Genomic DNA, 17297 nt, shown 5'->3' on the forward strand with positions numbered 1-17297 from the left:
GGGTTAGGCACTTTGTGGATGTGTGTGTGTGGGGGGGGGGTTAGGCACTTTGTGGATGTGTGTGTGTGGGGGGGGGGCTAGGCACTTTGTGGATGTGTGTGTGTGGGGGGGGTTAGGCACTTTGTGGATGTGTGTGTGTGTGTGTGGGGGGGGGTTAGGCACTTTGTGGATGTGTGTGTGTGTGGGGGGGTTAGGCACTTTGTGGATATGTGTGTGTGTGGGGGGGGTTAGGCACTTTGTAGGTGTGTGTTTGTGGGGGGGGGTTAGGCACTTTGTGGATGTGTGTGTGTGGGGGGGGTTAGGCACTTTGTGGATGTGTGTGTGTGTGTGTGTGTGGGGGGGGGGGTTAGGCACTTTGTGGATGTGTGTGTGTGGGGGGGGGGTTAGGCACTTTGTGGATGTGTGTGTGTGTGGGGGGGGTTAGGCACTTTGTGGATGTGTGTGTGTTGGGGGGGTTAGGCACTTTGTGGATGTGTGTGTGTGTTGGGGGGTTAGGCACTTTGTGGATGTGTGTGTGTGTGGGGGGGGTTAGGCACTTTGTGGATGTGTGTGTGGGGGGGGGGGTTAGGCACTTTGTGGATGTGTGTGTGTGTGTGTGTGTATGTTTAGTGGGTTACGTTAGTGTGTGTGTATGTTTGTGTATTTCTTCAGTGCATGCACCACCAGATGACGGCCATGGAAGCCAGCAGACCAATCAGAGAGCAGGTCGCTGAGGAGGGGGCGGAGTTACAGAGATCTGAGTTGCAGCACTTGAAGGTGAAAGTGGAGACCTGGAAGAGGATCAGATAAACAGAAAGCAGTGAAATACAGCAGAATCCAGGACAGGACACACAGCACAGCGCTGTGCATGTCTTCCCAGCAACACACAACATGAATAAAGACAAAGAATGAAAACATCTGTACAAACAGGTGTGACTCTATATCCATATCACACCTTCCCTGCAGCTTTCCTCGGGACTCAAGTCTACTGCTAGTTCACCGGCTCCCTCGCCAGCTAGCTAATACAGCATGTATACAGGGTTGGGGTTATCCAACTGGCGTACTTTCAAATACAACACTGACATCGTTTCCAATCACAGCTTCATAACAACAGCCACATGTTCACTGCAACTCTCACACGTCGTCTCCACCGCCTGGTTGCCTGTGTCAACCAGTCCAGTCCAACGTCCTCACCCACCACAAACATGCAAGACAAGGACCAGCGAAGAGGAATAAAAGAAGAAAACAGAAGAAGCAGGAAGAGAGGAGGAGGAGGAGGAGGAGGAGGAGGAGGAGGAGGAGCAGAATGGGGCCAATATGGAAGGCAAGAAGAAGTCAGTCATCAATTTTACTGAACACGTTACAGAAAACATAAGCAATTAAAACAGAAACAAAATCAGCAGCAACATAAGCGACAAATAACACCGAGCATGTTCAGCAGGGGTCAGAAGAAGCTGAGAACTTCTGGTCCTACCACCTCACACTGCTCATGCACTGACGGTAGGAAATAACACTTCAGTTCATGACGGGTGTCTCAGGCGAGTCAAACAAATCAACCCATTTGGACAAAACGAAACAAAACCTGGTCTGTGGTCCGTCTCATAACCGCTCTGCATGTCGTTTGTCTTTCTAGCTCAGCTCAAGGACCACGTGTTTTCACCTCATCACTGCAGTGCTTCAACTGCCTGGGCTGCAACACAGCGATGACTTTCATGGTTCCTTACTGGAGCTTTCTGAACACACTGCTGCCTCTCACACTGTGTCTACCCTCTGTCAGCTGGAACAACCCCTGGACACCAACAGTGAGTGATGTCGAGGACATAGGAGAAGAACAAAACTGAACCCAACTTTTCTTCAGCAGGGGAGCAACAGCGAGTCCATTCAGTGCTGCTTACATCCCGCCGGCTGAAGCAGTTGTTTTGAGGTCAACAGAAAACGAATAGAGAAGATTGTACCTGAGGAAACATCTGGGCCAGACGACTGTATTCACAATCTGAATACTTCAGACACTGACGGAACGTCTGTCCACCTGCACAGACCACAGATTAGAAGAATGAATGTCAGTGGTGGGGAGTCGAGTCCAACACAACCGACAAGCCAAGGAAACGAACATGGACTCTGACGGCTCCATCACGTGTGCTGCTTCTCTGCAGGGTCGGTGGAGCTGCATCTCCACTCGGCTGCTGACACACTCCCGCCTCAACCCAGCCCTACTTCATATGTCAGATAAACACACATGTATCAGTACCGTGACGACACGTAGTCATTATACACACATCCACTCCCAGCTCAAAGCTATTTCTCTATAATTTGACATATCTTGACCCTAACACAAAAGAGTGTGTACCAACCCACATATAAATCAACCCACGTAAGTCTTCGGACAACCACGCCGACATTTAAAAATGCCTAATATGGAAACGTTAATGCCCAAAACATCTAAAAATGTCTTTTTTTCCCTTTGGAATTTTCCCCCTTTTCTCCCCAATTGTACTTGGCCAATTACACTATTTTCCGAGCCGTCCCGGTCTCTGCTCCACCCTCTCTGCTGACCCGGGGAGGGCTGCAGACTACCACATGCCTCCTCCATACGTGTGGAGTCACCAGCCGCTTCTTTTCACCTGACAGTGAGGAGTTTCACCAGGGGGACGTAGTGCATGGAAGGATCAGGCTATTCCCCCCAGCTCCCCTTCCCCCCGAGCAGGCGCCCTGACCGACCAGAGGAGGCGCTAGTGCAGCGACCAGGACACATACCCACATCCGACTTCGCATCTGCAGACATGGCCAATTGTGTCTGTAGGGACGCCCGACCAAGCCGGAGGCGACACGGGGGACATATTTGACTTTTAACAAAATAAATATAAACAGAAAACTTCACACATCTTAAAGTATTGCTAACCAAGCTTCAGCCAACCGAGTCAAGTCACACATCACCAATACCTGTCAGACACACAGACAGAAACACAGACACACAGACAGACAGACAGACAGACAGACAGACACACAGACAGACAGATAGACAGATAGACACACAGACACACAGACAGACAGACAGACAGACAGACAGACACACAGACAGACAGACAGACAGACAGACTGATAGACACACAGACAGACTGATAGACAGACAGACAGACAGACAGACAGACAGACAGACAGACAGACAGACAGACTGATAGACAGACAGACACACAGACAGACTGATAGACAGACAGACACACAGACAGACTGATAGACAGACAGACAGATAGACAGACAGACACACAGACAGACTGATAGACAGACAGACAGACAGACAGACAGACAGACAGACAGACAGACAGACAGACAGATAGACAGACAGACAAACTGATAGACAGACAGATAGCCAGACACACAGACAGACAGACAGACAGACAGACACACAGACAGACTGATAGATAAACAGACAGACAGACAGACAGACAGACAGACACACAGACAGACAGATAGACAGATAGACACACAGACACACAGACAGACAGACAGACAGACAGACAGACACACAGACAGACAGACAGACAGACAGACAGATAGACAGACAGACAGACTGATAGACAGACACACAGACAGACACACAGACAGACACACAGACAGACTGATAGATAAACAGACAGACAGACAGTTACCTCTCTCACTGAGGGTTAGACAGGCATCGTCATAGCTACAGTCCCGTTGTTTGGTGCAGCTGGCAGTGTAATCCTTACAGCTGTAACAACGAATAGCCGAACCTGAAAGATGAATAACTATTACTACTACCGAAAGTACTGTTATTACTACTGTTATTACCACTGGTAGTAGTTATCACTATTGTTATTCCTACTGATAGTACCGTTGTTGCTATTACTGATTCTACCGTTATTACTAGTGTTATCACTACTGCTGATACTACTGTTATTACTACTGCTGATACTACTGTTATTACTACTACTGATACTACTGTTATTACTACTAATGATACTAGTTTTTATTATTCTGGCTACTGCTGTTATTACTACTCCTGATACTATGGTTATTACTACTACTGATATTACTGTTGTTATTATTATTATTATTATTACGGATACTACTGTTATTACTACTCCTGATACTGTTTTTTATTATTATGGCTACTGTTGTTATTAATACGCCTGATACTACTGTTATTACTACTGTTATTACTACTATTGATATTACCATTAGTATTACAATGGATACTACTGTTATTACTACTTCTGCTGATATGACTGTTATTATTACTAGGGATTCTATTACTACAACTGATACTACTGTTATTACACTACTGACAACAGTCAACTGCAGATACTATTGTTGCTACTTCAGTTTACTGTTACGATCCTATTGTTATGACTAGTATTGGTGGTGTGTTTGATGGGAGGACACGTGTGGTGACGGTTTCTCCTGTCGTCTACCAGGGTTTATGCAACGCCGTAACGCTGTTTGTTTTCTCGCTGTAGCACAGTTTCTTCATACTGAAGTCGGCCGTTGTTATCTCGACCATGTGTGAGTGAAGGTTGGTTCAGCTGAAGCGCAGCTTTTCTTTAAGGCTCAGACTGAGGGGGTTTTCAGTGAGAGCTCCCACCATCTTTTAAATCGACCCATAAAAGCTGTTGTGATGTTTTGTATTTTAAGTCTGACGTACCGAGTCCCATCAGAGAGAGGAGCAGCAGGCAGATTCCCACAGAGCGACTCATTTTCTCTCAGATGCACATCTGCAGCACAAACACACACCTTCATTAAACACTGTAGGTCTGTTCATCAAGCTCATGTGCTCCCGGCAGGTTTGCACAAGACACAACAGCCGAGCATCAAGTGAGAGACACGACACGGGGATCAGGGCCACACATGAAACCAACAACAAACTGATGGAACGCAATACATATCAAAACACATTCATGCGGTGTACTCACCCAGTGGAGAGACAGACAGACAGACAGACAGACGGTAGGACAGACAGACGGCAGGACGACAAATGAAAGATGTGACTCCGACCTCAACTGTCTGCTGAGAGCAGCTGAGCAGCAAATAGGAGGAGCAAGTCTGAGTGTGTGTGTGTGTGTGTGTGTGTGTGTGTGTGTGTGTGTGTGTGTGTGTGTGTGTGTGTGTGTGTGTGTGTTAAAGTGAACTGAAACATTTACAGGCAAACATGTCCGACTCCACATTCTTCACACAGATTAAAACCTTTATGTGGACACATCGACTCTGAATTCTTTGCAAATATTCTGCAAATAATTCCCGACAAACTGCAAAGCTTTTGTTCCTTGTTCAGTTGGGTCATTTGGGACAGACAGTAAAATAGCAACTGTATATGAGACAGTAACAACTGGACTTTCTGTTTTACTTCTCACTGTGGCCAGTGGAGACAGATAATCCATGCTGTCCACAGATGACCACAGGAGCGGGCCTGCACGAGGCCCAAGGCTTTCAGAATGATGCCCTCACTTCCCAGCACTTACAACATCTGATATGAATACATTTTCCATGACTTACTGAGCGCAAAGAAAATGTGGAGACTCAGCATAAGCATCCTCACGGTACCTCCAGCCGGAAGTTATTCCAACAGCTCAAAGGTAGAAACCATAAGGACATGTTAGCAGTAGTGAACATGTTGAATATGTTGAGATTAGACGGTGGATATTTTATGAGGGACAGAGCAAAATAAAATGTGGGCTTGTTTGTGGGTCAGCGCCAGCCACTCAGTGATGATGCAATGATGTTGTGAACAGAGATGAAGACTTTGGTTGTTTGATGAAGGCTCAGAGAAACAGTCGGTATCCTCAGACAATGGCAGCCACAGTCTCCAACAACACGACCGCAGCCAAGAGAACAAAGAGGAGAGGAGGAGAGAGGAGGAGAGCAACAATAACTTCTGTCATTGAAACAACAGAAGAATCCATTAACACTGGATGACAGAGATGAGACCAGGAGGCTGTGACCCCTCCTCCTTCCCTCCCTTCTCTGTCTCTCTGCCTCTTTTCTCTCCATTTCTCCCTGTCTGACCTCTCGTTCTCTCTCCATCTCACCACCCATCCAAGCAATAAAACGCAGCTTTGTCTTGTGTCTATAAGGAGGAGGGGTCATGGCCTTGGCATCCTGCGCATCATATACTGCTTGGCATCCTGTGCACCATATTCTTCATAAATTTCATAAGTCCATTATAATTGTGTTATCCTCTTTCAATGTTGTATTGTGTAAATTGCGTAAACACAGCATCCATTGCACGTTGTCCGTCTTGAGAGAGAGATCACCTCAATGAACCGCTGGCTGGCTCGTTACTGTAATGAGCAGGGATTCGACTATGCTGATAACTGGCCTTCTTTCTGGGGCCGCCCTGACCTGCTGAAAACGGACGGTATTCACCCTACTGGGGGCGGCGCCGCTCTTTTGTCTAGCAATATAGATAGCTGTCTACGTTTAGTTTGACACTAGGGACTTATCATTCAGCAGGTTGCAGGTGATTAGAGAGCCTGCTAGGTTTAAATCTAGTGCGGATGTGGAGTCAAGTAGTTTAATTAATATGATTAGTCAGGGAATTTATCATAGTGTAGATTATCAGTCTGATAGCTTGGTCTATAACATTGAGACTGTCTCCCTACCCTGCTGTATTGCTCTCAAGCTCTCCTCTCCTAAATGTGTGAATCACAACAATCTAGTAATTGTTCCTACCACTGGTAGTGGTGAGATGTGCGACAAAGTACCTAATAATCTACAGAACCAAACAGCTAATGTTATCAAGAATGTGACCACATATCGTCCAAAGTGTTGGTGGCCAAAACTCTCAACAAGGTGTCTAATTCCAATTAATCTTTCCCCTGTTGGTAGCTCTAAAGCTCTGCCTACTACTGATCACTTCCACAAGACGCTTAAATGTGGTGTCATAAATATCAGATCACTGTCTACCAAAGCCTTATTAATAAATGATCTGATTCTTGAACATAGTTTTGATATGATTAGGTTATGTGAAACATGGCTGAAACCAAATGTTTTCCTTCCCTTAAATGAAGCTTCCCCACCTGACTATACAATGGCAAATAAACAAGGTGGGGGTGTTGCCTTAATATATAAATCTATTTTCAATCTGACTTCTAGACTTGGATCTAAGTTCCAGTCTTTTGAGTCTCTTGTACTTGGTCCATCTCCCTAAGCCATGAATAGACTCGGCTCAGTCCAGATTGTGATACTCTATTGGCGTCCTGGCTGTTACTCGTTATTTCTTGAAGAACTTGGAGAATTTGTCTCAGGCCTTGTTACTCTCTCTGATGAGATTCTAATTCTAGGTGATTTCAATATTCATCTGAATAAGGCTGCTGATCCTCTAAGTAAAGCCTTTCTGGTACTAGTTGATACTTTTGGGTTCGCTCAGTTTGTTCAAGAGTCGACTCATTGCCGTGGTAACACCCTTGATTTGGTTTTATCTAAAGGAATAGCTGTTTCTGATCTGAATGTCTTGCCAACCACATCTGCTGTGTCAGATCATTTTCTCATCACATGTGAAGCATTATTGGCCTGTCCAGTTATTGTCAGCACAGATGTAATTGCCACTCACCATATCGGTCCCTCCACTGTAGCTGCATTTGGCCAGCAGCTGCCTGAAGTCTTGGCTCCTTTCACTGTGGTAAATGACTCTGTTCAAAATTTCACTAGTGACTTAAATGCGGTCCTCTCTAGTCTCCTGGATTCAGTTTCACCTCTCACTACCAGAGCTAGGCAACTAAAGAGGCCTACACCCTGCTTTAGTGATGAGACACGTGCTCTTAAGCAGACCTACAGGAGACTGGAATGTGAATGGCGGAAATCAAAATGGAAGTTTTTTACCTATCGTGGCACGAGTGTTTATTGAAATACAAGTGTGCTTTATCTACTGCAAAAACATCCTATCTCTCTCACGTAATCAATATTAATAAACATAACCCCAGATTTCTCTTTGACACTGTATCTAAACTTACTAAAAAGCAGTCGTCTATTAGCTGCTCACCATTCACAGCCCACGAATTTCTAGATTTTTTCTGCAATAAGGTTGATGAGATCTTAAACAAAATTAGTTCTTCAACTCCATCTACTCCTGCAGATCCTGTCATACTAAATTCATATGTACACAATGAGTCACTGACAGTTCCAGTTATTACAGCTTTTGAGACTATCTCTCTTGATACTTTTGACTAAGTTCGTGTCAGCTTTTAAACCAACTGCTTGCCTACTTGATCCCTTACCAGCAAAACTTTTTAAAGACCTCTGGCCTTTTCTTGGACCTACAATGCTAGACATCATTAATTTATCTCTTACTACTGGCTTTGTTCCCAGCAGTTTTAAGACAGCTGTGGTTAAACCTGTACTTAAAAAACCGCACCTTGATCCAGGGTCTCTTAATAACTATTGGCCAGTCTTGAATCTTCCATTCTTCTCTAAAGTACTAGAGAGAGTTGTGTATCAACAACTTTTGACCCATATAAATATAAATATATATAAATATATAAAAGAAAACCATCTATATGAACCTTTTCAGTCGGCTTTCAGGCCCTGTCACTCCACTGAAACTGCTCTGACCAGAGTGGTAAATTATCTTCTACTGGCGATCGACTGATTCCACTTCTGTGCTTCTACTACTGGACCTCAGTGCAGCCTTTGACACTATTGATCACTGTATACTTTTAGATAGATTAAATTGTATTTTTGGTGTCTCTGGCTTAGCTCTCTCTTGGCTTAAGTCCTACTTATCTGGAAGAACACATTGTGTCTACTATAATAACATTACATCAAAATTTTCTGACGTTAGATATGGTGTGCCTCAGGGCTCAGTTCTTGGGTCTCTACTTTTTTCTCTTTACATTACACCTCTTGGCCAAATTATACGCAGTTATGAAATAAATTTCCATTGCTATGCTGATGATACTCAGCTGTATGTGCCTTTAAGGGCTGATGACCATACTCAAATCACTAACTTAGAGGCCTGCTTGGCTACTGTGAAAAACTGGATGTCCTTTAACTTTCTGCTTTTAAATTCAGGTAAAACCGATACAGTGGTCACTGGCCCTGCTAGACGCGGACACCAATTTGGTCAAGTAACGATAACAATCGACAACTCTGTGGTTTCACAAAGTGTGGCAGCCAAAAATCTTGGTGTTACGTTTAATCCCAGCCTTTCCTTTGATAAGCACATTAAAGAAATCACCAAGACTGCCTTTTTTCACTTACGTAACATGGCTAAAATTCGGTCTTTTCTCTCCATGGCTGACGCAGAGACTCTAATACATGCATTTGTTTCATCCAGACTTGATTACTGTAATGTTTTGTTCTCAGGTCTGCCACATTCTAGTACCAAAAGTCTTCAGATGGTTCAGAATGCTGCTGCTAGAATCTAAAACTAAAACTAGGAAATTTGACCATATTACACCAATTCTTGCCTCCCTTCATTGGCTTCCTATCCATGTTAGATCAGAATACAAGGTGCTTCTGCTGACTTATAAAATCCTAAATGGGCTTGCTCCATCCTACCTGTCTGATCTCCTTAAACCTTACATGCCATCTCGAGCTCTTCGTTCTCAAAATACAGGGCTCCTGTGTGTACCCAAAGTTAAAAAGAAGTCAGCTGGTGGCAGCAGGGCCTTTTCCTATCGGGCTCCATTGTTGTGGAATAACCTGCCTGCTGCCATCAGACCATCAGAGTCTGTTGAGTCTTTAAATCCAAACTTAAAACTCCTCTTTTTGCCTTAGTTTACAATTAGTTGCCTTTAAGTTGAGTGCTTCAGAACCTGTACTGGATGGCAGGTTGGTTTTCTGTCTCAATTAATTTACCAACCACTGTTCTGCCGACGAGATTATCGAATATAGATTACAGAGTATAGATTACGACTAATTGATGACTTAATTGATTATGGCTAATGACTATTGCAAACTGTTCTCTTCTCTAACATGTCTTTTCTGTCTCTCTGAATGATGTCTTCTCCTTTCTCTTTTTCTGTGTTTGAATGGTGTCATGTGAGTCTCTCTTGCATGCACATGCAGTCGGTTCTCCTCCCAGGTCTCTGTGGTGATGCTGGTCGCCATTTGGATACTGCCTGCCCTTCCACTCCTCACCTAACTTTTTCTTATTACATGATGATGCTGGTCGCGTGGCTTGGGTCCTGGACTGTTCCGTTGGCATGTGGACACTGCTTGGTATCCTGCGCATTATGTTATTCATAAATGTTATGTCCATTATAATTCTGTTATCCTCTTTCAATGTTGTATTATGTAAATTGCGTGAACACAACATCCATTGCACGCTGTCCATCTTGGGAGAGAGATCCCTCCTCTGTTGCTCTCCCTGAGGTTTCTTCCTATTTTTTCTCCCTGTTAAAGGTTTTTTTTAGGTAGTTGTTCCTTATCCGATGAGAGGGTCTAAGGACAGGATGTTGTGTTGCTGTTAAGCCCACCGAGGCAAATTTGTAATTTGTGATATTGGGCTATCCCAATAAAATTGATTTGAATTGATTTATTTTTCCCTTATCTTCCAAAGGCAATATGTTGTAATATTTCGCTATCTAGCTGCTGCTCTGTAGAGTACACTGCATTCGCAAAATGAGTTTCAAAGCTTTTCCTGCTGTTATAAAAACACTTTCTGTAATTTCAGCGTCCATGCTTTAAATTTTGTGGCACCTGAGTCAGCAGTACTCAATTTATTCCAACAACACTCATTTAAAAAACGGATTTGGGATTTAATACAATTTGCTTTCTTGAATTACAACACTATATTAATTTTTGCACTTTGACTGGTAAAGGGAGAGAGCTGGCTGACATGATGGAAAGAAGAAAGGTAGGTATACTGTGTCTGCAAGAGACCAGGTGGAAGGGGAGTAAGGCCAGGAGTATCGGCAGTGGGTTCAAATTCTTCTACCATGAGAAATGGGGTAGGGGTAATTCTGAAGGAAGAGTATGTCAAGAGTGTGGTGGAGGTGAAGAGAGTGTCAGACACAGTGATGAGTATGAAGCTGGAAATCGAAGGTGTATTACTGAATGTTATCAGCGCATATGCCCCACAAGTTGGGTGTGAGATGGAAGCGAAAGAAGAAATCTAGAGTGAGTTGGATGACGTGGTGGAGAGGGTACCCAAGGAGGAGAGAGTGGTGATTGGAGCGGACTTCAATGGACATGTTGGTGAAAGGAACAGAGGTGATGAGGAGATGATGGGTAGGTATGGTGTCAAGAAGAGAAATGTGGAAGCACAGATAATGGTGGATTTTGCAAAAAGGATGTAAATGGCTGTGGTGAATACATATTTCAAGAAGAGGGAGGAACACAGGGTGACGTACAAGAGCGGAGGAAAGTGCGCACAGGTGGACTATATCTTATGTAGGAGGCGCCATCTAAAAGGGATTGGAGACTGCAAGGTGGTGACAGGGGAGAACGTAGCTAAACAGCATTACATGGTGGTCTGTAGAATGACTTTGGAGACCAAGAAGAGGAAGTGAGTGAAGGCAGAGCCGAAGATCAAATGGTGGAAGTTGAAGAAGGAAGGCTGTTGTGTGGCGTTCAGGGAGGAGTTAAGACAGGCACTGGGTGGTAGTGAAGAGTTGCCAGATGGCTGGGCAACCACTGCAGAAATAGTGAGGGAGACAGCTAGGAAGGTACTTGGTGTCATATGGACAGAAGAAGGAAGACAAGGAGACTTGGTGGTGGAATGGGGAAGTAAAGCGTAAAGTGAAGAGAGAGATGATGAAGGCAAAGGAAAAGGCGTATGGTGAGTTGTATAACAGGCTAGACACTAAGGAAGGAGAAAAGGACTTGTACCGACTAGCTAAACAGAGGGACCGAGCTGGGAAGGATGTGCAGCAAGTTAGGACAATCAAGGATAGAGATGGGAATGTGCTGACAAGCGAGGAGAGTGTGCTGAGAAGGTGGAAGGAGTACTTTGAGGGGCTGATGAATGAAGAAAACGACAGAGAGAAGGTTGGACGATGTGGGGGTAGTGAATCAGGAGCTTTTATGACATCCCATTCTAAATCCATAGGCATTAATATGGAGTTGGTCCCCCTTTGCAGCTATAACAGTTTCCACTCATCTGGGAAGGCTTTGGAGTTTGGGGAGGGCCCTTTTCTGTTCCAGCGTGACTGTGCCCCAGTGCACAAAGCAAGCTCCATTAAGACATGGTTGGGTGAGTTTGGTGTGGAAGAACTTGACTGGCCCGCACAGAGCCCTGACCTCAACCCCATCAAACACCTTTGGGATGAACTAGAATGGAGATTGTGAGCCAGGTCTTCTCGTCCAACATCAGTGCCTGACCTCACAAATGCTCTTCTGGATGAATGGGTAAAAAATTCCCACAGACACACTCCAAAATCTTGTGGAAAGCCTTCCCAGAAGAGTGGAAGCTGTTATAGCTGCAAAGGAGAACCAACTCCATATCAATGCCTATGGATTTAGAATGGGATGTCATAAAAGCTCCTGTAGGTGTAATGGTCACGTGTCCAATACTTTTATCCATATAGTGTATATCAACGCAACACAAATACTAAAATGAAATCCATGAACTAATATAAAACACAAACACAAACCTGAAAACACAACCAAAAGAAGGAATCTAAAATACAAACGGGTGACTCACACAATGACAATAACGCTGCAAAAATACATACCGGACATGTTTCCGTACGACACAAATAGCGGCGGACTGGTCAGTATGGCAGCCTTCTGCCAGTCATACGCAGACATCGCTGTGGATCTCAATGGATAACTAGTTCAAAAACTTATTTATAGTGGCTGTAAAGGTACAGCCACTATAAATAAAGTGTTATATTTAGTCTACTGTATGAGTGGCAAAAAGCTATGCTTACAAGAATCTATCATTATTCAAATTAAAAATAAACTACTACTACTTTTGGCTGCTCCCGTTAGGGGTCACCACAGCAGATCATCCTTTTCCATGTCTTCCTGTCCTCTGCATCTTCCTCTGGCACACCAGCCACCTGCATGTCCTCCCTCACCACCTCCATAAACCTCCTCTTTGGCCTTCCTCTTCTCCTCTTCCCTGGCAGCTCCAAATTCAACATCCTTCTCCCAATATACCCAGCATCTCTCCTCCACACATGTCCACACCATCTCAATCTTGCCTCTCTTGCTTTGTCTCCAAACCGTCCAACCTGAGCTGTCCCTCTAATATAATCCTTCCTAATCCTGTCCTTCTTCATCACTCCCAGTGAAAATCTTATCATCTTCATCTCTGCCACCTCCAGCTCCGCCTCCTGTCTTTTCATTAGCGCCACTGTCTCCAAACCATACAACATAGCTGGTCTCACCACCATCTTGTAAACCTTCCCTTTAACTCTTGCTGGTACCCTTCTGTCACACATAACTCCTGACACTCTTCTCCACCCACTCCACCCTGCCTGCACTCTCTTCTTCACCTCTCTCCTGCACTCCTCGTTACTTTGGACAGTTGACCCCAAGTATTTAAACTCATATGCCTTCGTCACCTCCACTCGTCCATCAACCTGTCCATCACCATTGCAAACAAGAAAGGCCTCAGAGCCGATCCTTGATGTAATCCCACCTCCACCTTGAACCCATCTGTCATTCCAACCACACACCTCACCACTGTCACACTTCCCTCATACATATCCTGCACCACTCCTACATACTTCTCTGCAACTCCTGACTCCCTCATACAATACCACACCTCCTCTCTCGGCACCCTGTCGTATGCTTTCTCTAAATCTACAAAGACACAATGTACCTCCTTCTGACCTCCTCTATACTTCTCCATCAACATTCTCAAAGCAAACATCACATCTGTGGTGCTCTTTCCTGGTATGAAACCATACTGCTGCTGCTGATCATCACCTCTCCTCCTCTTAACCTAGCTTCTATTACTCTTTCCCATATCTTCATGCTGTGGCTGATCATCACCTCTCCTCCTCTTAACCTAGCTTCTATTACTCTTTCCCATATCTTCATGCTGTGGCTGATCATCACCTCTCCTCTTAACCTAGCTTCTATTACTCTTTCCCATATCTTCATGCTGTGGCTGATCAACTTTATACCTCTGTAGCTGCTACAGTTCTGCACATCACCCTTGTTCTTGAAAATCGGGACCAGTATGCTTCTTCTCCACTCCTCAGGCATCCTCTCACTTTCCAAGATTGTGTTAAACAATCTAGTTAAAAACCCCACTGCCATCTCTCCTAAACATCTCCATGCCTCCACAGGTATGTCATCAGGACCAACTGCCTTTCCACTCTTCATCCTCTTCATAGCTGCCCTCACTTCCTCCTTGCTAATCCACTGAACTTCCAGATTCACTATCCCCACATCATCCAACCTTCTCTCTCTCTCATTTTCTTCATTCATCAGCCCCTCAAAGTACTCCTTCCACCTTCTCAGCACACTCTCCTCGCTTGTCAGCACATTTCCATCTCTATCCTTCATCACCCTAACCTGCTGCACATCCTTCCCAGCTTGGTCCCTCTGTCTAGCCAATCGGTACAAGGCCTTTTCTCCTTCCTTAGTGTCTAACCTGTCATACAACTCACCATACTCCTTTTCCTTTGCCTTTGCCACGTCTCTCTACGCTGCATCTCCTTGTACTCCTGTCAAATTAAAAATAAACATTCTACCAAAAACGTAGTCATAATAAGCTAAACCAATTCACCGTTACTGTCAATGTCAAGGACTTTCAGCGTAAAAGCGGTCGTTATAGTTTGTAGATTGGTAGATGGCAGGTGAAGGCTTCTCAGATTATTTTACCATCAGGGTGTGAATGACCTAACTGAATGGTTGACTACCCTGTGATTGGGTCAAAGGTTGGTGGGGCGGGGCTATGTGGAGAGAGACGACCTGGGAGTTTGTTGGATGATAATGGCGGTCTGTATGGCGAGGCTGTAGATGACAACAGCCGCAAATAAAAGCAATGCTCAGTTATAAGTTGAAGTGTGTGTTGTTGAACAGCGGTGAACGCTACAACTGGTGTCAGAAGTAAACTTAATATTGGACCGTACGGACATTCCATGAGCTGGACAACTAACGCTAGCTGGTGACCGGATATTTGCCTTGTTAGCATCGGCCATCTTTACTGCTGAGATGGAGACGAGCATGCATATGATGGTGCCGCACAATCACGTCTTCTTTTTTTTTACCAACAATGCGTTGGATTTTACAGTTGAATGAGTTACTTAGGGGCGGTACAGTGGCGCAGCGGTTAGCGCGGTCGCCCCAAAGCAGGAAGGTCCTGGGTTCCAGCCCCGGGGTAGTCCAGCCTTGGGGGTGGTCCCGGGTCGTCCTCTGTGTGGAGTTTGCATGTTCTCCCCGTGTCTGTGTGGGTTTCCTCCGGGGGCTCCGGTTTCCTCCCACAGTCCAAAGACATGGAGGTCAGGTGACTCGGCCGTACTGAACTGTCCCTAGTTGTTGTGTGTGTGTGTGTGTGTGTGTGTGTGTGTGGGCGCTGCAGGATAAGCGGTTTGGATAATGGATGGATGGATGAGTTACTTGGGCTAATGTATTGGGAGGGGGGTGATCTGGGAGCTGAAGGCTGTTTATAAAAATGCCAAAGGAATCTGATTTAAGGAGCGTTTCTACCTTCTCCTGTTCTGCCGCTTTTATGTGTGAAAGGCAGGTTTGCCGCTTGGCTTGCAGATGTGCTCAGCTACTTGCAGATTTTGCACCTATATTGTATCCTCACATGATCAAATAGAGACTTGAAATTGGACAACAACATACATATTACCCAGCAATCATCATGAAAAAAAATACCAAAGAAAATAAATTATTCAATTGATTGAATGGTTTTTTTAATCGCCGATTTGTAGTTTTTATAGTTTATGTTACAATTTCCTTTAGCAGACACTTTTATCCAAAGCCACGTACATCTGAGTTAATACAACACAAGCAAGGATCTTGACAACACAATTAAGTGCCAAAAAACTACTGCAGCCGCGCGCGCGTGTGTGTCTGTGTGTGTGTGTGTGTCTGTGTGTGTGTGTCTGTGTGTGTGTGTGTCTGTGTGTGTGTGTGTGTGTCTGTGTGTGTCTGTGTGTGTGTGTGTGTGTCTGTGTGTGTGTGTGTGTCTGTGTGTGTGTGTGTCTGTGTGTGTGTGTGTGTGTGTGTGTGTGTGTGTGTGTGTGTGTGTGTGTGTGTGTACACTATGTGTAACTGCCCCTGCCCCAGCTGCAGGCCGGCAGAGTGAGTCGTGTTTAAACAGACGATGGTAAGTCGTGGGAGAGTAGTGAAAATATATGATATGCAAAGCGGGTATTTGACAGAGTTGGTGAGATGACATGAATGTGCAAGATCACTTTTATCTAGTGAGAAAAAATACGAAAAAAGTGAGCGCTCAAGTGAAGTACCGATAGCAGGACCGTTAAGCTCGCACCTTATCAACACCTCGGTATTTCCAAAAAATTAGTCCCGGGGCCATTCAGCCCCGAGTATCGGGGCCCAACCCCAGCTCAGGTTGGACGGTTTGGAGACAAAGCAAGAGAGACAAGATGGAGATGGTTTGGACATGTGTGGAGGAGAGATGCTGGGTATACTGGGAGAAGGATGCTGAATATGGAGCTGCCAGGGAAGAGGAGAAGAGGAAGGCCAAAGAGGAGGTTTATGGAGGTGGTGAGGGAGGACATGCAGGTGGCCGGTGTGACAGAGGAAGATGCAGAGGACAGGAAGAGAGACGGAGGATCCACTGTGGCGCCCCCTAACGGGAGCAGCCGAAAGTAGTAGTAGTAGTAGTAGTAGTAGTAGTAGTAGTAGTAGTATAAATGCTCATTATAATAGGCTCCGAATCCGAGAGAACACCCGAGAAAGCGCTGTGAAACAAGCGCAGAAACAGCACAGTGGCGCAAGCAAATTCAAGATTTGACATTTATATTCATTTTTAATTTCTTTATTGTCCTTTCTCAGTACTGGCATATGTTGAAATGAAAAATTTCCTCCGCATTCAACCCTTGCTATACACTAGCGCAGTGGGCAGGGCCAACTCCAGTTCCACATTCTTTTTTATTTTTAATAAACTATTCACACAATTGAACTTACAAAATGTTCACAATTTCAACAAGGCAATGCATGCTCGAGGCACTGATAAGTCATACATCAAATGAAACCAACTTCATTACACACGGCTCTAGTTTTCACAGCTCTGGCTGCTTTGTGCAGCATTTCAGCGTGTCCAGGTGGGATCTTAAGGAAGACATGAAACCAGTGAGGTTGGGTTTCTGTATGTGAAATTTTGCTAACAGAGAAACAAGATTAATGACATACATTTTCTTGACAGGCATTTCATCGTCAAAGAGACCAAATAAAATGAATTCCATTTTGAGTTTGAGTTGACCATCTGA

At 44.8% G+C, this 17297-nt stretch overlaps 1 protein-coding gene across 2 annotated transcripts; it reads right to left on the reverse strand.

The window, feature by feature from the left end:
- Nucleotides 1-647: 647 nt before the first annotated feature.
- Nucleotides 648-5589, reverse strand: LOC130131689 (CD59 glycoprotein-like). 2 transcript variants are annotated; one of them, XM_056301472.1, is made up of 5 exons: nt 5488-5589; nt 4640-4709; nt 3627-3728; nt 1935-2008; nt 648-770 (listed from the first exon to the last, which is right to left on the reverse strand). In XM_056301472.1, the coding sequence occupies exons 2-5, from the start codon at nt 4689-4691 to the stop codon at nt 648-650; spliced, it is 351 nt and encodes a 116-aa protein (XP_056157447.1). In that variant the 5' UTR covers nt 4692-4709; nt 5488-5589. The 2 variants fall into 2 exon arrangements, with proteins under 2 accessions (XP_056157447.1, XP_056157446.1); XM_056301471.1 differs by lacking the exon at nt 5488-5589 and adding an exon at nt 4908-4987.
- Nucleotides 5590-17297: the final 11708 nt, after the last annotated feature.

Source organism: Lampris incognitus, chromosome 21, assembly GCF_029633865.1.
Source record: "Lampris incognitus isolate fLamInc1 chromosome 21, fLamInc1.hap2, whole genome shotgun sequence".
Classification (NCBI taxonomy): domain Eukaryota; kingdom Metazoa; phylum Chordata; class Actinopteri; order Lampriformes; family Lampridae; genus Lampris; species Lampris incognitus.